Below are 23,130 nucleotides of genomic sequence, written 5' to 3'. Positions count from 1 at the left end.
TTTGCAAACCATTTATTACTTTATTATCATGTCATGTCTTTATTCACACGACGCTCACTAGGCCGTATGCATAATATTATAACGCCATAATTGCTGACACTTCAAGTGCAAGATTATTTCTTCCTTAAATGAAGTGATAGTGTGTTTCCATTGTTGTGGATGACAGGGGAGGAGACATAAGAGTTAATTAAGTATGATTAGGAAGAGCTACAATCACTGAACCAGCTGGGTTCTATAGTTCACTACTCTGCTCAGTAATTGCTTCCTTTCCTTTCCTTCACTTTCCTTTCCTTTCCACTCGCTGCTCCCTCATATGGTTTCTCCTTTCTGACCATCCATGCATGGGAGATGTTTCTTTTGAAGAAGAGAGCTGGAGAGCCCTCTGCTGGCTGGTTTGGGTAATTCGGCCTCAGCCATGAATTAAGTGAAGTGAGCCAGTTACCATCAGTAAAAGTACAATTAGAAGTTATTAAGAAGTTTAACAAACTGCAATATCTATTTGTCTTCCAGATGTTGGGGGGGTTGTTGGTACCTTAACATTCAAGACAATCAGAAACAGAAAATGTCATAATATCTTTGAAGCAAAACAGAAGTAACATGTTAAGACATTTATTTAAAAAATAAAATTGTAGTCACCATCGGCAGCAAACATCCTGACAATTTAGTTAAGTTGTTCATTCTTCTTCTAACATAATTGTTGACTGTCACCACATAAGAGTTATGGCTCTAGTATGGCAATGTATTTTCCCCAAAGCAAGATTATGAAAACTGCTTGATTTATTTTAAAAGGGCCCTAATATCCTTGTTTCTCGGTTCGTATTAAATAAATTGTATTTTGTTACTCTACTACTGTGACATGTTTACGTGCTTTAATTTTCTAAATGGTATTTCTTTGTCTCATACTTAGGTGGACATAAATAATACTTTAAGGATGAAGGTAGTAACCCCTGACCTTTTCACCCACCAGCCAATATTTCCACTCTGAAAAAAAAACTTGTTAAGCATGTTCATGCTCCTCTGAGGATTAACCCTTCAGACTTCAATGACTCCACAACTTTTCATCCAGTACCATCCTAAGTACAAACTGGTACATTATTACTTTTAAGGCTCCAGTTACACTACTGTAACTGCATTTCTCAGCAATTCCAATAGCCAACATTGCTTTGGCCACCAATACGTTTTCCATCTACACTAAAGAGCAATGCACAGGGGCCTCCTTAAACTTTGCAATCATAAGCATTCAGGACTGTGTGCCATGCAGTGGATAAGATGGTTCCAAACTGGGCTTGTGAGTTACTAGGAACGTCAGTGACAAGCACACCACTGGCATCTCATTTACCACTGCTGGCCTATCAGTGACCAAACGTCATTTTGACTAAGCTGCTGCCAGCCGCTGTCAGCAGTCTTATTTTGGCAGTAGTAAAAAGAGAAAAAGCACTAAATAATACCACCTGCAGTTCAATGCTCACAATAGCGGCTGTGTTTCCATGATCACCTCCTCCTGTGGTCGTAAAGATCTTCAAATGGCTAGAGTGTCCATTTTATTTGAAGCAAGTGAAATAAAGATGCAACTTCTTCTTATAATAAACTCATACAAGGTGCAACAATTGGTTGCTGGATGCATAGCAATTAAGTTATCTACTGTAGCTGTAATAAAATGATGGTAAAACAAAATAAACGTAATTTTAGCTGCCAATTTTAATTTATAAAACTATGTCTCACAATATATTTCATAAATAAAATAGATATTATTACAGAATTAATGGATGATTGAGGATCAGGCTTGAAACCTTTTAAATCTTGCAATTCTTTCCATCTGTAGCGACAAACAGCCTATGTTGAATCACTGTGGCACCCGTGTTATGCCCTTTAAGCTTTTCAGTTCTAACATACTGCCTTTAAAACTTTCTCTATAAAAATGTAAACCTTGGCTCTTCTAGTCTGCGTGCTGTTAATAGTTGTGTAGTATTGCATGGGAAATGGGACCTGGTGACCAGCCCATATACAGTATATGTGAACAGCATAAAATATCATATATAAGAATAGTCAATCTTTTCGCTGATAGCCTTGTTTGAACCTTTGGTATTCAAATTAGACATTTCCATCACTAGAAAAAAGCTCCTTGTCATCCCTGTACCAATGAACAATTAAGGTTTCAACCGAAGTGAGCTTACATAATCGTCAATCAGGAAATGTAGCTTTTCCTATTTTTTTGTTTTGTTTTTATTTTCATAATATGATCGTGCAGATAACATTTTCTACTTTTTAGCCAGAAGATGCTGATAACAACAACGAAAAACTCAATATTATCTAGCCATTGAGACAGTGTCATCTTTAAGATTTTGAGATACTTGTCTCTGCTGCCACCCCAAAACAACAGATATGCAATCAATTGTGTTTATTGTGTTCAAAACATTGTACAATATGAAAAACAGTGATTTTATCTTCCATATCAAATCCTTTGGTTTAATAATCTGAATATTGCTGTCAACAAATAAAAACAAGTCCTTCTGTAAATAGTGTTTTAATGAAACCTTTCACAGTGAGGTCTGTGTATCGGTAACTGGGACACACACCAAAGAAGACATGTTGTTGAGTGTTTACATGCAATTTAAATGAACCTAAAACCACATGTCACTAACATTTTACATATTTGTATGTAACTCCATTGTTTCAGGATACTGACATAAGTCCTGGACATGGATATAGAGAAAGTGATTACAGTCTTTGGTATAATGCTTATTGGTTTGCCCTTACTGTACGTTCTCTTTAGATTGCGCAGATTTGTCCTCCATGAGCTCTGCTACTATTTCAAATTGCTTGCCTCTGTTTTAGAAAGATTGTCTTTTTCTGGTATCTTTCCTTTTTAATCTATGTTACTGTCATTATGCTTCTATATCACAATAGGAAATATATTTATTGTGGTTAAAGTTGGAATCAGATTAAACTGAACTCAGTAATGAGAATTACCACTAGTAAAACAACAGAGGAGCTGAAAATGTTCTGTTTCAGAGGTGTATACACTTTTATTGTATATTTGTTTAGTTAGTCAAATCTTATGTATGACCATACTTAATCATGAAAGAATTTCCGATTTTAAAACTATTCTTCCAAAGTCTCTATGGCTGGCAAGGCAGCAACAAATCAGATTTAGACAAGTGTCGTGAAAAGGTTAACATGTATTGTGTGGAAATGATCATAACAGATGTAAAAACACAAGTTAAACACAGATAACAAAAATGTCTAGAACCACAATGTACCAAAATGAACACGCTGACATCAGAGGTGACACAGAAGACCCAGTTGACCTTTAGCATTTGGTGGCTATATTACAGAATGACACTCGGATGTACAATGTCTTACATAAGTCACATCTAGTGTCAGCAGTAGGCTATATATTCATAATTACACTTGGTGTTGTGGACAGTTTGATCACAGCGCGCGTGTGTGTGTGGCCTAGCATTACTATCCTTGTGGGGACCTACATCTGTTTACACAGTCACGTGTGGGGACTGGCTTCCCTTATGGGGACAAAATGGAGGTCCCCATAAGGGGAATCATTAATTTTAGGGTGAAGACTTGGTTAGGGTTAGGGTAAGGGTAAGGGTTAGGCATGTGTTGGTTATGGTTAAGGTTAGGATAAGTCTCCAGGAAATGCATGTAAGTCAATGTAATGTCCCCTGAAGTAATGTATACATGGTATGTGTGTGTGTGTGTGCGCGTGTGTGTGAGTTTATGTGTTTGATCAGCGAGGTCTTTGAAGCAAACATGCCCCCTCACTCTTGCTCCCAGTAGCGCAGATGAAAGCTGATATGTGTGATAGATAGAGTCCACCCGCCTGCTTCTGCCAATTCAGACCAATGAAAAGGTATTTTAAAAAAAAGGTAATATTGCTGATACAATCACAAGTCTGCGGTTACCATTTAAGGGTGTGGGTCATTCTGTCTCTGTTTGCAATGGATGTGTGTCAATAAATGGGTTTCTTAAATTCTGAATGAAAAGTTAGTGTAGGTTGAGACAGATAAATGAAACGAGACAGACAAGAGAACGCAAGAGGATTACGATGGGGGAGTGAAATGTGACTGGTGTGAAGGAGGCAGGTGGCCGGCCTGCTGTACACTGACCAAACCCACAAACAGCTGTTCATTTCTCAAAAGCCCCCTTGTGCCCCCCTACAAGCATCAATTCTCCCTCTATCCCCCATATACATCCCTCTCCTGCAATACCCCCACCCTCTAAAGCCACCATTTCTGTCCCCAGTCCATCCAGCCATCCCTCCCTCCCATCTCACCCCACTCCAGCTAGCCTACTTTGATCATGTTCCAAAATCAAGACAGGAGACACAGCTGGTTCAGCCATACATTTCTCACCTTCAGCTGTTTGGACTCATCATTTGCAGCAATAATGAAAAAAACATCCATCTGTACAATGACAGCAGTGGAAGAAATATATGTATACAACACAATGTTGTTACATTATTATATTGCTTCTTAAAGGTACAATGTCCAACAAATATCCAGAATTTCACTTACAAACAGTAAAAAAGAATCAACAGAATGTGAAGAAGTAACAGTTTTGACGTTATGTCCAATAAGTCAATGTATTGTGTTGAAGAGATATCTACTGCTAACTGACTACCAATGGCCCGTCCTGTCTTGTTATAACACTTGTTCCATGAGAAATAATAGTGAGTTACAGAAGAGTGTAGTCTTCACTGAGTTCAATATTAGAGAAAAAACAAGTTGAGCTGCCAGAGGGCTTATCAGTGAAATAAAAATACAAAAATAGCTAAAGCTCTTGGTGAGCGACCTTTAACACCACCCAAAGCACCCATTCAAGCTAAAATGTTTGGCGGCAAAGAAAGTGAGTTGAAAAGCATTAAACAAGTGAAACCTCCAACTATCAAGTGACACCTAACCCTAAAGCTGCAGTCACGTGAAACGCGATTTGTTTTTTGCTCACATGAAGTTGAGGTTGGGGTTGATGACAGCTAGTTAACTTTTGTTTCTACGGTTACTAACCCTGCTCGCTTGTGGCGCTTTATTCAGCTGTTATCGGTTTGGCTGCGTGGCGAAAGGTCAGTGGTAAATGGGGTCAGAGCACCATAAAAACACAACAGCAGCATCAGCGCAGAGCCATTTTACAGCTTGTCAAGTGAATGCAGCTTAACCCTAACCCTGATAGCAGTTTGGTTGAGTTTGTGGTATTCTTGCTCTGCTGTTAGTAAGTAGCTGACTTTTCTTAGTTTAGCCTGTATGGACCCAATTGACGATTGGTTAATCATATTGTAACAACTTTGCATTACTGTTATAGGATGAGGCAAGATTTAAAGTTGAGAACAGTTGCTTTACATTTTTCAGCTAATCTGAATAACCCTCTAACACTAACTTGTTGTGACATTGATGTTCTTAGAAATTAATATTTTTCTCAAATAAATAAAGCAAAGTAAGTTATAGAAAACAGAAAAGTAGTGTATCTGACTGTTTTGACATCCAAAGGGTGCTACTGCAATATTGATCACGTCTCTCCAGCCAGTTTAACATCCCATGAGTGTGCTGCTGTGTCCCAGTGCACCAGAAAAAAAGGTCAGTCCTTTCTTCCGCTGCAGGCCAGATGGCAGGCTCACTTGCTGCCTCTCAACGCACGGCCCACCAGCATGAAGACCATCCCAGAGACGAGCACCAGAGGAATGCCGGCGGCAGCCATCATGAACGACAGGCCGTAGAGCACAGACACCTGAGCATTGGGACACGTCTCCCCCCTCTCCTGCAGGACGTAGCGCTTCACGTCCATCACCTCCATCCACAGCACGTAGAGCAGCAGCAGGAACAGGAACAAGAGGGCTGGAGAAGTTTTAGAGAGACACAGATATCACTCTTGTGAGTAACACCAGAGGAATGCAGCTCCTACTCATCTCTAATGTTACCACGGTAGCAGTGTATAAACCCGCTATTGTTATAGCGACAGTCATGGGCGTAATTTCTACTGGGGACAGGGGGGACATGTCCCTCCCACTTTTCAAAATCCCGTCTGTGTCCACCCCACTTTTCCAATGTGTTTATTATTAATTTCTTACGCAAGCGGCCAATGTCACGGAGGAGCGTCTGTGTGTACGAGAGAGAGAGAGAGAGAGAGAGAGAGAGAGAGAGAGAGAGAGAGAGAGAGAGAGAGAGAGAGAGAGAGAGAGAGGAGAGAGAGAGAGAGAGAGAGAGAGGAGAGAGCGAGCTAGCTCTATCTCTCTCTCTCGCTCTCTCTTCTCTCTCGCTCTCTCTCTCTCTCTCTCTCTCTCTCTCGCTCGAGAGAGAGAGAGAGAGAGAGAGAGTTACAGGGGTTGTTGTTAGCATCTGGTGCTAGCTCGGAGCTAAAGGAGATTAGAAGCTGTTTCAACAATAAGGAGAGGGAGGGTCCACTCCAGTCGGACTGAGAGGCTGAGATACCGCCAGTTTAGGTGAGGTAAAGGACTCTCTGAGTGATTTAACTTCAATTTAAATAAATAAATCTTCCCGGGGGTGCATGCCCCTGGACCCCCCTAGAGGATGTTAAGTCCACCCACAAATAAAACAGGTTCACAAGGATAGGATACTAGATCATTTTGCACACTCATTAATACACTACACATTTTTCTTGGATTTTTTAACACCATAGTCCCTAATATATTTGTAGAAAGGCAGGAAATGGAATTAAATCGAGAAAATGTTTCATTGCGGAGGACCACCTGTTTTCTGTCCCCCCCACTTCTCAAACCAAAGTTACACCCTTGGCGACAGTAGACATCTGCTGCTCTGTGTGTTGGTGTTTGTCATGTGAACGAAATCAACAGCTGACAGCAGGATGACTGAGGCATGTGTAAGTGTCTGTGCATTCACCTATTCCCCTAGCAGCATATTTCACACTGCAGATAGATACCATGGTTATATCTCCCCACATGTAGGCGCATCTGCTAAATGTGAAAGCAGCCTGTTGCAGTTGCTCCTGTGAGGTTTCAACCCAGTCTCACAGCATTTCGTGTTATAGTCATGAAATTAATTTAATCTATTGATTCGTGTTCACCAACACGATTTTCGCATTTTTTTCGTGTCACACAGAACGATTATAAAAGCCGTATATTTATATTGGTGGTATGTTTCGGAGACCGGAAGCTGTGTGGTTAATAAAAAATGTTCTCAATATCTTACCCTAAGCCTAACCCTATTATTTTAAATTGTATAATGTCTGAGTTTTTTTGCCGTCCGCAAGGAAAATAAATGGAGCTCAGAGCCTCAGAATACTGAAATCTTTCCTTCTAATTTGTTATTATTTGGTGCAGGCACGAAAGATACTACCAATAGAAATACATTGCTTCTAAAATAGTTCTGTGTCAGAATACTGAAATCTGTATTTTTTTTAAATCTTTTTTTTCCTTCTAATTTGTTATTATTTACATTGCTTTTAAAATCGTTATGTGTGACACGAAATAAATGGGGAAATCGTGTTGGTGAACACGAATCAATAGATTAGTTTTGTGACTATAACACGAAATGCCGTGAGAATGTGTTGGAGGTTCAAACGTTTAGTTGTATTATTTGATCTAAATTGTAATTTTTCTATTACTAACTTCCATAGTAACTTATTAAGCTGTGCCATCTTTAAACTTTCTTGTAGGGAAGGTTTTGTTTCCCATAAACGCCTTGTTTACACCAGGGACAGCTGATAGCAGGGCTAGCATAGCAGTCGATACAACGGCTACCCCCAGTGAAATCTGAAGGATTCAGATTCAGGCAAAGAAGGAGGAGAGCTGGGTCCAGATTTATGGACATAAGGAGATATAAGTTGTTTCCCGCCTTTCATCATGGGCCACGTAAAAGATCACTGGCTAATGGAATGGACGAGCTAACGGCATTAGCTAGCAGTAAGGGAGAATATCTGAACTGTGCTTTATGAAAACATGTATCAGAGGACAACATTTCCATCAATGGATTCTGGACTGCTCGTGCAATGTTTACATAAACAACGTTTCCATCAACAACGTTTATTTATTATATTTTAAAGATTAAAATGCAACAAAACCTAATTTCCCTCTGGGATTAATAAAGTGTTGTGATGATTGATGTACAAAGACGATGTTTTACCAGCAGCGATGAGGAAGGCACCGCCCACTTTGTAGAGTTTGTGGCTGAAGAAGGGGATGCCGCAGACCAACAGGAAGCCTCCAGTTAGAGCAGCGACCAGGCCAAAGATTATAAGCACGGTCCAGAAACCCCGAAACACTGCAAGAAATAAAACCAGGTCACCATCAAAAATAAGTAATTTATCTATCTATATGGCATAGTTATGATTCTTTGCATTCAGGAGATGGGCTAGCATAGCATTAAGACTTGAGCTGGTATAGTTCCATATTTGTCACAATCTCCCTTACACAATAATTGCCTTAGACATATCCATAGCTTCCCTGCATTACAGTATCCAAATTAAATATAGAGGACATACTGCTGATAGTTCAGATGAGTTGTGTTGCAAACAAAACATTAGTCTTTCATGGTCAACCAGGTTTTCTGTTTATGTTTGGTGCCACGCACTTGAAACACTTTGAGGTCCGAAGTAGGACATTTAAACTGGAAACATTCCCACCTTCAAGTTATGTTGAAAGCATATGTATGCATGCCCGGCGCCGTGGGAGGGCCAGGGAGGGCCAGGCCCTCCCATTTGACATTCCTGCCCTCCCCCAAACACGTTTTTTAAATTATTTATAACAATTAAAAAATATATATATATTTTTTTAAATTATAAATAAACTGTGAACTTTTATGCTACGATGTATGTGATGTCATAAAAAATCGCAGGCGCCATGCTACGTCAAATAAATGCATGTGTCTGTTGTGATTTGTGATTCGTCCCCATATAGACCAATCACAGCGTCACACTCTGCCGCCTATTCTGGATTTGTTTATTGTGCATTCTGTAGACTCCCATTTCTGTTTGAATTACAAAATGGACATCAAAAATTGGCTTAAAAGCTCTAATGATTTATTAAAACGAAATAGCGATGAAAGAACTGCAGCCGATGGTGCTGCTGGCGAGCACGCCTTAATGTCACAAGCTTGACCTCGGCAAACCCCGGGGCTGAGTTAGCGATGATTTTGGGGTTAATAAACCCAAGCAGGTGAAGCTGGATCGTTATCCAGGGAGATTGTTTTCAGGAAAGAAGCGCACTTTTGCCGCTGCATGGTACAACAACAGACCATGGCTTGAAGATTTGTTAAAAGCAGACGCAGCCTTTTGTTTCCCCTGTAGACACTTTAAAGTAAACACGTCTTCATCTGATGCGGCTTTTACTGTCAAAGGTTTTTGCGACTGGAAACACGCATTACAGACTAATAAAGGACTGCTAAGGCATGCCGCATCAAAAGAACACATTTCATGTGAGAGTGTGTGGAGAGAGAGAGAGATACGCGAGGAATCAAATAAGGAAATTAGTACTTTGGTGCAGATCAGCTGGCACGGAACCGTTATTACGTGTCAGCTGTCGTTGATATTATAGCTTTTTTAGCAGTCAACCAACTCCCTCTCAGAGGTGACTCGATTCACTCCACAGCATGTCCGAGTGCAGTGCATAGGAACATAAACCATGCCCAAGGCGGGCTAAACAGTTCAACGTCTCCGTCTCTACTATTTCTCTCCGAGTGCAGCGATGAGGAAGCTGCCAACCTTAACCAGTGTGTCTTGCTCGTGATTTACCAGTGTATGTGCTGCCACGCACACAATGTTTCAAAGTGGTTGCCCTTTATTTGTGTATGTTTGCCAGAGATGGGGTCGTTACTAAAAAAAAGTAATATATTACATATTACTTTTTAAAAAAGTAATATATTACACTACTTCGTTACTCTCTACATAAAGTAACTCGTTACTTTACTCGTTACTTTACTCGTTACTTTACTCGCAGGGCCGGCCCGCCCCTCCCTACAGGCAGATCACGCAGACTGCGTATGGGGGTTATTCCCTATCTTTATTCAAGAGCGTGGTATTTAAATTTGAGAGCATACTTTTGTATTTATTCCCCTCAAACCCTGTCCTCACACTCAAATAGTGCCTGCTTGCACTTAGATGTGCTCTGCTTGTGCTCAAACTGTACGCTTGCACTCAGATATATTGCTGCTTACATATTTGTTCTGCTCTCAGATTTATTCTGTGCGCGCTCGAAACTTTTGTGCAACAATCCTGTCAAAATCCCTCAACCAATAGGAGGCCAGGTGTCCTTGCGGGTGCGTTCGCTTTACTTATTACAGCGTCCCGTAAGGGCGGTTACTCTTTGGTTTATAAACTCCCGCCCTCCACGGCTTTATAACATAGCATGTACTTCACTTGTTTGATTTACAACTTTTTTTTGGGGGGGGGGGGGAAGCACAGTTAGTATATATATACCAGCACCTTACATAATAGCTACGTTCAGTGGCGGACTGGGACTAAAAATCAGCCCGGGAATCTCGACCGGCCCTCGTTATTGCTAGTAAATTGTCAACGGGGGGAGGGGGGATTGCTAGTGAATTTTCCGACCGGCCCACTTCTTCCTACAGACTGTTGTTCTGCTCCAGCACTGTTGTGCTACGGCTTGGTTCGGCCCGACGCGAAGCGGAGTGTCGACAACCCCATATTGTATAGATATTCGTATATCACGGCCTGAAGTGAGCTATTGCATTTATAAAACGGTTACCACGTGTGGCTGACAATGTGAAAGAAAAATACACACTCCAATTTAAATAGTTTTAATTATTAAATAATGATGTTCAAAATAAAATAGTCCCTCCGTTGCCTTCTGCACAGAACATAGTGCGAGGTGGTTGCTATGCAACAACAATAACAGCTAGAGAACATATTAGACGTCGTTTAGGTGCTTTTTTTTCTGGAGATAGGCACTTCTCAATCCACTCCTCCATAGTAAGGCCACCCGGAGGTCGAAGTTAACCTTAAATGTTTCCATCTTAAGCTTTGTTAGTTAGCCTAGTTAGTTAGTTTCATAACGGACGTAATGTAACAGTTGTAACGGTTCTCAGACGCGGAGGGATACTGATTTGTGAAAAGTAACTACAATTATACTCGGGATATACGCTCATTATATCACGGCTAAGAAACATCAGATTGCTTGATTTGACTTGTCCGTTTTATAAACATATACTAAGTGTGTTTACCCCCCCCCCCCCCCCCCCCCCACAAAAAAAAGTTGTACAGCGAAGTGAAGTACATGCTATGTTATAAAGCCGTGGAGGGCGGGAGTTTATAAACCAAAGAGTAACCGCCCTTACGGGACGCTGTAATAAGTAAAGCGAACGCACCCGCAAGGACCTGGCCTCCTATTGGTTGAGGGATTTTGACAGGATTGTTGCACAAAAGTTTCGAGCGTGCACAGAATAAATCTGAGAGCAGAACAAATATGTAAGCAGCAATATATCTGAGTGCAAGCGTACAGTTTGAGCACAAGCAGAGCACATCTAAGTGCAAGCAGGCACTATTTGAGTGTGAGGACAGGGTTTGAGGGAAATAAATACAAAAGTATGCTCTCAAATTTAAATACCACGCTCTTGAATAAAGATAGGGAATAACCTCCATAACTGCGGTGCACCTACAGTGTAAGCGCGCCACAGTTTTGCCTCTGCGAGACTCCACTTGCACCCCCAATTACTATTGCATTAAGGAAGACCTAACACAAGTCTTTCTTTGTATATGCTCTAAAATAGGCTACCAGCCACACAACAAGCTAACAGTCTGTGAAACGTCAAGACACTAATTAATGAAACCAGTTCAAGACGCATTATTCTTATCATTCTTTATGAGCGCATAACGGTAAGGTATCTAATTACTTATTTATTTAGTATTCCATAACTTAGTAACAGAGATGGTCAAACTAAAGTGGTAGAGACATGGCAGAATTCCTACAATGAAGCGGGACATTGAACTGTTCACCCGTGAGAGGGCGATCAACAAAAGAGAGCGAGCGGCCCCGTTGAGGGAGTTTACAGATGAAAAGACTCAGCCATGTTTATGCAGCACTGCACGTGGAGATGTGGTCTCGCAAGTCGCGCAGATTACATAGGCCTACATGTAAATAAACCTGCGGCGGAAACCCCTCTTGTCTGTCAGTGAGTGTGATTATTTTATAAAAGTAACGAAGTAACGCGTGTCGGGGCAATGTTAGTAACTGTAGTGTGATTACTAAATTATAAAAGTAACGCGCCACACTACTCCGTTACCGACAAGAGTAATATTATTACAGTAACGCGTTACTTTGTAATGCGTTACACCCAACTCTGATGTTTGCGATAAGTGTGCGTCTTTGCGCAATGCTGTTGGCCTTGCTGTTTGATATATATTGTGCCGCAGGCCCGCAGCACGTGACGGTTTTGTGTGCCCTCCCATGAAAATCATATGCCCTCCCTTTAGATTTGTTCTGGCGCCGGGTCTGTTTGTGTGAGTGTGTTACCTGCTGTCGCATCATAACTTGGATGAGGCACCTGTCCAACTGCAACAGGCAGGGGAAATAGGTAACCATGGATACACACCTTGGATTCTGGCTGGTTGGCTGAAAAAGTAAAAAGAAAAGTCTTGAAGAACTACTATAGAGTGTTTAAACACACAAGAGCTAAAATACTCCACACACTTAAATAGATGCCAACACATTCTTCTTGTTCTCCTGTATATTTTCTGTCCAATATCAAAATTATACACATTTTTCTTTCCTGCACTTGTTGCATGTCAAGCAGACCACACTGCTTAGCACAGTGCAAACACATTGAACGAGCCCTAACCAAAAATGTGTGTCGCCTTGTTAGAAGGCATACATACTGAAGAGAATGGCCAGGTGTGCGCTCGCCGAGGGCTCCACCTGAAACACACACCGCCAGAAGAAGCCCTCGTGGTGCAGAGTGAGAGGTGGAGGAGAAACAGTGACTGCCTCCACTATCTCGATCTAAAAGAAAGAAGAGATATCAGCACACAAACACAGAGATAGTTACTGAAATGTCTGAAGATTTAATGTGTGTCAGATTTGTCAACACTTCTCTGTTAGTGACTCAGCACTTCAGCAGGGGCACGGCATCAAACATGGTTCTGATTATGGCCTCCCGTCGTCTGTGAGGTTTTTGAGGGGAACTCATGAAACACGCATGAGTGATACTCTCCATTTGCTTGTCAAAAGAATGATTGATGGTGCTGAATAACGCACAGCAACTTAAATCCTCCTCTTTTATTGAAAATGAAAGACTTAGTTGTGCTGCAGAGTTAGGGAGGAGTTCAACAAGGGATTAGCTTTTTATAAATATATCTCTTACTTTGCATTTTGTGAACTTTCTCAGAATGTTGCATGGCTGAACAGACTGGGAAATTACAGGGGCTCTCTGCTGAGTTTACACTCAGATATTTCAGTACTAGACTGCATGTGAAAACAGCTGTGTCATTGTTGGAGAAAATAACTCAGATGATGTCATCAAACGAATTACAATCTCATCATGTTTTAGCTGGAATGCTAACATGCTAAATTCATCTAATGTACAACTTCGTAAGACTGCTGTGAAAATAAAATCTTGTATCATTATGATCGAAGTGTGTCCTATAAAGCCATATTTTAAAAGACTTGAAAACAAAGGGATGTTATCGAGACATTGACAAGCTCCGAAGACACTGCCCTACACTTGCCAAACCAAAAGTAACTATGCTCGCCAACGGATAAAAGCCATCCCAAGATGAGCTACAGAATGTTCGTTTGGCATTTTGCGTTAGCTATAGTTCCGTTCTTGCAACCTTTTTTCTGCCTTTTTTGTAACTTTCTTCTACCATGTGACACCTGGTGGCTGCATTTTTGTAGCGGTTGACACCAGACACACAACAAAAGGAAAACATATTGAAAATCTAGGTAAAGAGCTACACATACAGACATCACCACTAACTTGTAAGGGCTCATAAGAGATGCTTAAAACAGACTCATCTTTTAATCAGGTTTTGGCATTGAAGTCAGAAGGTTGCAGGGTCAAGTTCTGGAACGACCAAGTCCTGCCGTAGTGCCAATGAGCAAGGCACCGCCCCTACACTGCCTTCCGGGCGCTGTACATAATACAGTAGCTGCCCACTGCTCCTAATACAAGGATGGGTTGAATGCAGAGTCCTTGAACAATTCTCCAGTTTGGGATGAATAAAGTATAAACCTATCTTTCTATGAGTTTCTACATATTTTTTGAAAGGGAAATCCATACCCTGTGCCTTTAAGTCCTCTAACTTGACAAAAGGGCATTTCCAAATTATTTTGGTACCTCTTTAAATATCCCTTTGTGATATAGCGTGCACACCATGGTCTGATCAGATTCCACATTGGTCTTTTTGTGGTTCTTGCATGTGATGTTGTGACTATTATTATGTGCATTTGTTCAGTTGGAGCTCACTGACTAATTCTGACAGCGAGCAGTGAGGTTTCCATTCATGAATATCTAATTGAGTTAGTGAATATCCAATATGTGCACACATGTTTCCGTCCTACCTCAGTCCAATTGGCATCTGTTGTCAGTCTTGTTTGTGTCGGCCATGTATACGGTCCACAGTTGTCACTGGCCACCAGCCAGTACTCCGTAGTGAAGGCAATGAAGAAACACAATGTCCCCACTACCCCAAATATCCCCCCAGCCAAGGTTGCAGGTCCCACCCTCATAACTCCAGTACAAAAGTCCTTCACTGCTCTTTAACCTCAGCTTTCAGTCTGATTCTCCTCAGCTCCTCTCTGGTGTCCACTCTGCAGCCCTCTGCCCAGACCCTTAAATCTCAAACACAAACAGTCTGCCACTCCCTGGCGTGCTGGGAGCTGTGGGGAAAAGCAGCACCAGTAACTGAGGAGGTCAGACAGGGGGACAGGAGTTATTTTAGGAAGCAGTAAGCCTGTCCTCGTCAAATTACCAGTGGGTGTGCTTCACAAGGAAACAAGAAGAGGCAGGATTGGTTTGTGCATGTGCTTATAATGTAGACAGCCAGTATGAGCCAAGGTATTTCTAAGGTAGTTGTTAACCTTTAAGCGCAACTTTGAAAACGAATTAGACTAAAGATGCAAATGACCCACAAACCTCTGGCAAAGGTGTTCATGAGGTGAGATTTGTTTTAGCTTAAAATGAAAAAACCAAGAATTATTCGCTGCGTTTTAAAAGTTTTAATGTGAAGGTATCCATGAAAATGCTAAACCTTTTATCAACCTTTAAATCCCACAACTCTATGGATAAATACATATGAGGTAATCATCACTTTATGGAGCCATTTTGATCCATTTTAAATGTCTTCTTTGTCACATTCTGCCTTCATGGCTGCTTCTCGCTCTCCAAAACAAAGCTGAGTTGTTTCCTCGCGGCTCTCTCCGCAGGTGCTTCATGTTGTTCTGGAGAGATCTGCTCCTCTCTGAAAGCTTCAGAGTCCGGATCCACTCGTCCTCTGGTTTGAGCTGAAGCTGCTGGGACTGATGCGTCCTGCAGGACAGGCCTCGGGCTCATGGAGCACACTGCAAGAGAGAGAGCTGCAGTGTAAGTCAGAATGCTATAGATGTCAAGGTCAAAGGTCAGGAGGCGGAGTGAGACAAGTTTTCTATATTTTAAGCCTGTGTTTCGTTAATGAATACTGACAGCATTAAAGAAGACAAAGGCCTGGGTCAGCAAAACTGTTTATTGATTAGGGCTTAAACATATTGGGAAAATAGGCAATGAATATATTAATATAATGTATAAAGTTATAAATAAAACGATAGCGATTTTACTTTGGATAAAGAAACACAAATGAAATTGTAATCAGTTCTATTTTTCTGCTGCTTGACAATACTGCCAAAACAACAACTTGTTTGTTGAATTAAAACAAATATTTAAGGAGATTATTTGTATAAAATGTTGGAAGAAATTGAAGTGAAATCAAAATAAGGGATGGCTTATTTAAAATTGCTGATTGTACTCCTCTCTTAGACAAACAAAATAAATGATTGTCGTCTTTAATGTTTTTATTGCTTACATTAATAATGCAATGATGATTTAAAAAAACAATATATTATGCAGCCCTAATATGTTAATATATAATATGTTATAATAATACATCACTTTATTAAAAAAAACGTTCTGTCAGCCATTTACTTGTTTTCCCATTTATAGTTCCCACAGCGGTAACTTAGATTCACACACACACACACACACACACACACACAAAACATAAGATTTACATGTAGATTTATATGTAACGAACTGTACCTGTGTGGGACCTGCTGAGTCCTGCTCTCCCTCTGCGTGAGCCGTTAAACTCTCCATCCTCCCCCTGTCACAACAGAGCAAAACAGGCAATGAAAGTACACCATAAAAAACCCTGGAGGTTTTAACTAAATCTGTCTGTTGAAATAAATGGGCCTTAATGGAGCGTATTAATTTTCCTCGAGTGAAATTGTTTTCTCAACATGAATAATGAATACATGTCACTGTCTTTCTTTAATCTTTCTTTCTCAAGTGATTCATAAAGAAATACAATAGCAAACAATATGTAGTTGGTTTTAAAGGATCTCTGTAAACTATTCTGGGACATTAGTAAGGATTCAATCATTTATGTTTTTCAATTGACTAAATCTTACGTGACTTTTGAATGGTGACAGTAACTTGATTTGCTGAAATGTTCACTTGCTTTAAGAACAATTCAATTTGTGTTTTCATGGATACAGTACCTGAGTGTTATACGTGCATCTTTCTCCCAGACTCTGGTGTCTGTGGAGAGGCTTCCTCGCTCGGCCCATGGTGGCGTCCTGGTGCAAAGTGTGTCTGCTGTAGGCCGGTCTCTGCTGGAGGGACCACACAAGCACACACCAACAGCAGATGAATAGCACATACCTATAGTGCATGTTCAGTTAATTCTTCATCGAACCAAAGCTGTGAATTTACCATGTTATTGAAGTGTTGAAGGTTTCTTGAGAGAATACGCCGGATGCTCTCCATCTCCTCGGGCAAGAGGGGGCGGCTGTGGGAGCGGGGGTCCACTCTAAAAGTGAGCAGTGATTATTAAGATCCATTTAGCCAAAAACTGTATTGAGAAAACTGATATTTCATCAATGTTCAGTGCCATGAATGGGGGTTTAAGTAAGAAAAAAGCTACGGTGGAGATTATGTTAACGTTCACTTTCAAACTGCTTTTCGTCTTTTTGTTTACTTAGTTGAGTTGAGACTTGTGTTCTCTGTATGTGTTATGTGTAATAATGTGTAACGTTGCTGCCTTCTTGGCCAGGTCAGCATTGTAAATGAGATTTTATCTCAATGCTTTTTATCTGGTTAAATAAAAATAAAAAATAATAAAGAAACACATTAACATAATGTTGTAAGGAATAAGCAATTGTTGAAACTTTTTAAAAGATATGAACAAACACAGATTCCAATCATGGTCTTGACTCTTCTTCTTAATCCTTAAGATTAAGGGATCCCTAAGCCTTATACAAGAGACTCTGACATAAAGTAAAAACATTTTCTCACACTGGCGGGGGGGCCTCCTCGTCTCCCCTCTGCTCCCTTCTCTCCAGCTCCTGGTAAACTCTGAGGATGCTGGAGCGGGCCTGGTGATCGTCACGGATCAGGAAACGACGAAGGTACTTCTTATTGAACTGCTCAAACCTCACAAACACACATAAAGTACATGTCAGTCGTCATTTGACATTATTAGTAGTCCTTTCAGTAGGAAATGGTCAGGAATTTTTGCATAAGATATTTGCTGCCACCTATTGACCATACCAGGTCTTAAATAATATAACTTTAGGAGAAACACCTGCCGCACATAAACTGTAAAGTCAATGTAAAACAAGAAAAACGAACTTGTCTTTCCAGTAGTGCTGCCCCCAGTAACCAACCACATCCTCTATTCCTGCCAGAAGGTGGTCAATGAGCTGAAAGGACACAATCATTTAAAGTTCATTCATTTACATTTTGCCTATTATGTAATTGTTCATTGATTATTTTAAAGTAGGTTTTCATTCATGCATTCTGCATATCTATTAAGAAAGTATTGTCAAAGGTTCCGAAAGATAACTATCTCTGGGTATTTATCATTATTTTTGGTGTTCACAGATAAAGGGGCGCATTCTTTTTTTACTAAAAAAAAGTTCCCATCGGCAAAAACACGTGGGTTTGCTATCCTGGCTCCAAGATGGTGGAATGAGCTCCCCATTGACATCAGGACGGCAGATAGCTTACACATCTTCCGGCGCAGACTGAAAACTCATCTCTTTCGACTCCACTTCGAGCGTTAGAACTATTAACGAAGCACTTTTATACTAATAAAGGACTGGCTTACCTAAAGCCAGTTGAGTAGCACTTGAAATGTTTGGCTCTATGAAACCTGATGTACTTATATGATTCTGTTTTCTTCAAGGTTGTGTCTTCCTGGTCGAATGTACTTATTGTAAGTCGCTTTGGATAAAAGCGTCAGCTAAATGCAATGTAATGAATCAACTGTAGTTCATTGTTGTTGCACCTTTACTTACAAGATGGATAAATGTTCACTATACGATGACACTAAACAATCATCCTTTATTTAATTAGGTAGTTAATATGCTTTGATATCAACATTGTGTGACAGCATGATTCCCAAAGCAAGAAAAGTATTACAGTGAAGGTCTGAAGCTAATTGGTGCACACTTTTAAATGTAATTATAACTAATTGTTACAATTACCTACACTGTATTTTGTAATTATCTGGATTTTATGCAGACTTATTTGCGTCCGAAGGAAAAAATACCAATTAATTATTTTGATGCAACCTTTAAAAGTTTATACTGTCTACACTTGCAGACAATGTTGAAGGCCCACCATATTGCCATACATGATGTAATTCCTCACCCTGCTGTGGATCTCCTCACTGACTGTATTTAGACCTCTCTTCTTCCTCTTCACATCCAGTAACTCCACTAGAGGTTTAATAGTCATCCCCTATAAAGCAGACAAAACCAAACTCAACAAATATACAAAAAAGTACTTCATGTAACCAAAAAGAAAAGAAAAAGAAAAAAATAATCATGTTTTTTCTGAAGTGACATAGTTCTCACACCTGTACAAAGACAGTGAAGAGGATGACCACGATGGTAGTTGTAATGAAGAGTCTCTTCTTTGGGAAGTCATCGATCAGGAAGACGAGGGAGAAGCAGATCGCCCCTCTCATGCCTCCATAAGCAATGATGAACTGATCTCTAAATGTCACAGTGTTCCTCCGGAGCTTGTTCACCACAGCGGTCAGCAGGAGAACACCTTCAGAGGAAGCAAAATGTGTCTGTTCTTTATTTGGACAACTGTTTATCAAGCTTTGGCGAGAAACAGCACGTACAAAGTCAAAGATTTTTAAAGCTACCTGAGGCCCTCCAGACGAGGCAGAGCAGCAGCGTGGAGCAGACGAAGGGCCAGCTCCACATGTGGACATCCTGTATTGTGGACACGCCGAGGAAGATGAAGATGAGGGTCTCACTCACACTGCTCCACATCTTCAGGAAGTACTGGATGCTGGTGTTGCTGCGCTCGGACACATTAGCCTCCACATACTGCTTCATGGTCACAGCGCAGGTCACAATGCTGCAGAAGGGGAAAACAATGTAAAACATAATCAGAATGACCAAGCACACACTTTGATTGTCATCATCTCATTATATGGCCATTATCAATTGTTATTGGGGGCATAGCTTTTAGGGGGTATGGTCCTGCTCTACCCTCCCAATGGGCTCAGTGCGTTGTTTATATACACTGGTAAACTGTGGAACTGGCTCAAAATTGTGAGGCGAATGGGTCAAAATTACTTTGGTCTTTCACCCAGAATATCGATGTTTGTATCCCGTAGCGTAGAATAACCAAAAGTCAACATGGAAACATATCTTGAGTAGGTAAGCAAACTAATGTTTCATAAGTACTTAACTCAGCCAATGTGGATCACTTTACTTACGTATTTTATTTGGGAAACGTAACAAATAGAACCTTAACCCTCAACCTAACCCTTATAACCAAAACATGATATTTTTTAAACCTTACCCAGTAGTTTTGTTTCAATTCACATTGTTAACCAACTGTTTGAAAGTACAACCCTTTCACAAGTTGCGGAAAGATGAAGTTTGCCATTTTAGTTGCTGATAACATGTTAACTGGTGACAAAAGGAGGTCTTTGAGTTTAGGTTAATACTTGGCAGCACTCACGCCATGATTCCAGAGAGGTGAAGCATCTCCGAGGTCAGGTAGGACAAATATGAGTAGAGGAAAACAAAGAGCGGGGCGATGACCTGGGCTCTGGAGGTGAACCGTGAGGTGAGGGCTGCCAGCAGGCCGAAGAAGAGGCCTACGAACAGTCCACCCAGGCCCACCAATAAAACCCTGCACCCCCCCCAGAAACACATCCACCCCAGACACTGCCGGCAGACGTAGGAAGGATTCAAACAGCTTGTAGAGCACCTGGTAGGAAGAGACATGTATTACTGCACAGAATAAGATATGTTTTGAGACCACCTGGTGACCACTCCTGCCCTCACCACAGTAACAGCGTCGTTGAGCAGCGACTCTCCGAACACCAAGATGTGAAGCTGTTCGTTAACATGCATCTCGTGGAAGACAGAGAGCACGGCCACGGGGTCGACGGCAGAAATCAGAGAGCCGAACAGCAGACAGTGGAGCAGAGACACGTCGCCCAGAGAGCTCTGGGCCAGCAGACACACACCGTACAGAGACAGGCCGATGCCCAACACGTTCCAGAGGGTTCCCAGAACCGCATACCTGGAGACACATCAGCAGCTTTACAGGAAACAGGAACGATACTGCTTGGCAAACTCAAAACAATGATGAGACAAACAAAAACACTCCTGAGCTGAAACTTCTGGGTTAAAGTAGCTCAGTTTGTAGGGACTGGTCTTGAGAACTGGAGGGTTGTTGGTTCAAGTCCCAGAAACACGAACAAGTACCGGGTGTGGAATGGTACTGTGAGATGTGTCAGTTTTGCTCCTGGGCACTGTACATTGTTTGATAATTAAAGAGTAATTCATTCCATTCTTCCATTTCCTATTCTCACTATTACTACATTTCCATTGAATGGTATGGCACGACTCAACTGAACTGAACTTTTCTTTGGTTTTCTATTAGCAATAGTAGCAGACCCAAAAGCAATAGTACCACCTCTTTAGAGGTTCCCAGAGAGTTTAGGCAATACTTAAGGTTGGTGTTGAAACACTGCAGACCACTGAATGGTCAGAGAGAATCATCAGTAGCATGAAGACTACCTGCTCAAATCCACAGATCTTTTGACAAGCTAATGTCAATAGCGACCACAATTTTCTTAAAGTCAAATCCAGTAAAATGTCAATGTAAGTAAAATTAGTCATACACACTCTACTCTCCTCTTCTCTATTCGACTTCCATCATTGGACATGTTGCTATGGTATTTATAGGTGCAAAATACTGCGTAATGCCTTGTTATCAAGAAGTATTGCTAACAACAGCTAACAGTAGCTAACGTGGCTAGAACTTGAGTCACAAACTTTTCTCATTTGCACTGGAATGCGTTCAACTTGGTTGTGAGGTAGGCCCTAGCTTCAACTTTCTTCTTCTGAAGTGCACAATCCAGTGGGTTATTTGAACGTCTACACACATTTTGGGGCAATTTACCCAATTATCTTTGAAAATCCTCAAATTTCTCTAATCCATAATATGTTAACAAGTGTTTTAAATCTTTTAAACAAAGACCAACAAGCATACTCACAAACATAAACAAATTGAAAACATTGACCATGTACCAACCAGAGGATGGTGCCAAGATTCTCAAAGAACAGCCTCCCTGGCAGGAAGTATCCTGCGTCTAACACAATTGGCGGGAGCAGAAAGAGGAAAAAAGCATCAGCGCTGAGGGTTGGGGGGGCAGAGTGGCGAACGCCATAGATCACTCCTCCAACCAGAAGGCCCACCATGATGAGGAGACAGCTCTCTGGGACCACTGCTGGGACCCGACCTGACCAGTGGAAACCTGGAGGTTAGAGACCGAGAAGGTAAAAGGATATCATGCTAGTTGGTTTCAACCATGTTGTGAATGTTGGAGCTGCAATAATTGTTCTTTCATTACTCTGGCTGAAAGCACGAACATCCAGCTACATCAAAAACTAATAAACATCATATAATTAGCGCACACAGCAAGATAATAATGGGATACTAGTATCTCCTAAATGTGAAGACAGTACATTTAATTGTAGAAAGACATTTTTGAATAGAGATACTTTTCAGAGTTATTGTCAGAAAATCATTAATTTCAATTAAAAAACACATGACAGTATGAGTATTTCCTTTGTACCTTTATATTGTAAAAATAAGACATTTAAACAATGATTATGATAATGGCCAACCTCTCGGATTACTCAAAAGGTAGTTGATCGAAACTTATATGTAGAAAAACTGAAATTGCTGCATTTCATTATTTCTTTCTTTACTTTTAAAAAGTTTGATAATCATAAGTAGTGAATGTTGTTGTGATATTTGCACTGCCTCGTTTAACTTCATCCCACCACCCTTAAAGCTTCTCTTGGCTTTTCACAGACTGTATTAGCAGAAGAGCAATTGAAGCTTACCCAGCTTGGCCAGCGAGGCCAGCATGATCCACAGCACGATCTCAAAGGGAGCCTGCACATGGTGATAGTCTACGCTGAAAACCCTTAGAGCCAAGGGAAGATCCACAGACGGGCTGCCATCGCTGCTGTTTAAGCCCAGCGAGGAGGGCAGGTTTTGGGGGTGCAGAGGCTCGGCTCCGGGAGTCAGGGCCAAACATGCGGGCCAAAACAGACAGGCAGAGAGCAGAGGAGAGAGAGTCCACAGGGCAGCCATCCTGCAGCCATGCTGGGACAACAGGAGAGAGAGACCGGGAGAGAATAGGCAGGGGTTATGGAGATAAAGGGAGGGCAAGCACAACACACACTCACATGTACACACACACACAAAACAACCTAACACCAACTCATGCAGTCACTAATGTGCACAGGAATCCCTGAGCTAGCAATGATAGCCAACCATCAGCACAGAGCTAAACACACACACAGAAACACACACACACACACACACACAGAAACACACACACACACACAGAAACCCACATTCTTGACTATGTGGGGACACCATTTTT

The 23,130-nt window shown here is 41.2% G+C and overlaps 2 protein-coding genes across 2 annotated transcripts; both read right to left on the bottom strand.

Moving 5' to 3' along the window:
- Positions 1-4,294: 4,294 nt before the first annotated feature.
- Positions 4,295-14,798, bottom strand: LOC117550740 (transmembrane protein 182-like). The gene is made up of 5 exons (XM_034223262.1): positions 14,498-14,798; positions 12,814-12,937; positions 12,452-12,550; positions 8,109-8,246; positions 4,295-5,843 (listed from the first exon to the last, which is right to left on the bottom strand). Exons 1-5 carry the CDS (start codon positions 14,663-14,665, stop codon positions 5,623-5,625), a joined length of 750 nt encoding a protein of 249 aa, XP_034079153.1. The 5' UTR covers positions 14,666-14,798; the 3' UTR covers positions 4,295-5,622.
- Positions 14,799-15,270: 472 nt separating this feature from the next.
- Positions 15,271-22,835, bottom strand: LOC117550697 (sodium/hydrogen exchanger 2-like). Its single transcript, XM_034223191.1, is given in 14 exon segments — positions 15,271-15,496; positions 16,227-16,290; positions 16,688-16,801; positions 16,902-16,998; positions 17,484-17,621; positions 17,820-17,890; positions 18,843-18,932; positions 19,051-19,247; positions 19,348-19,565; positions 20,178-20,362; positions 20,364-20,429; positions 20,507-20,747; positions 21,765-21,987; positions 22,583-22,835. Coding segments are annotated over 14 exon segments (2,154 nt in total). The 3' UTR covers positions 15,271-15,299.
- Between the last annotated feature and the right edge of the window lie 295 nt (positions 22,836-23,130).

Source organism: Gymnodraco acuticeps, unplaced genomic scaffold, assembly GCF_902827175.1.
Source record: "Gymnodraco acuticeps unplaced genomic scaffold, fGymAcu1.1, whole genome shotgun sequence".
Classification (NCBI taxonomy): domain Eukaryota; kingdom Metazoa; phylum Chordata; class Actinopteri; order Perciformes; family Bathydraconidae; genus Gymnodraco; species Gymnodraco acuticeps.
The sequence above is the reverse complement of the archived record's forward strand: the minus strand, read 5'-3'. Positions and strand labels throughout refer to the sequence as shown.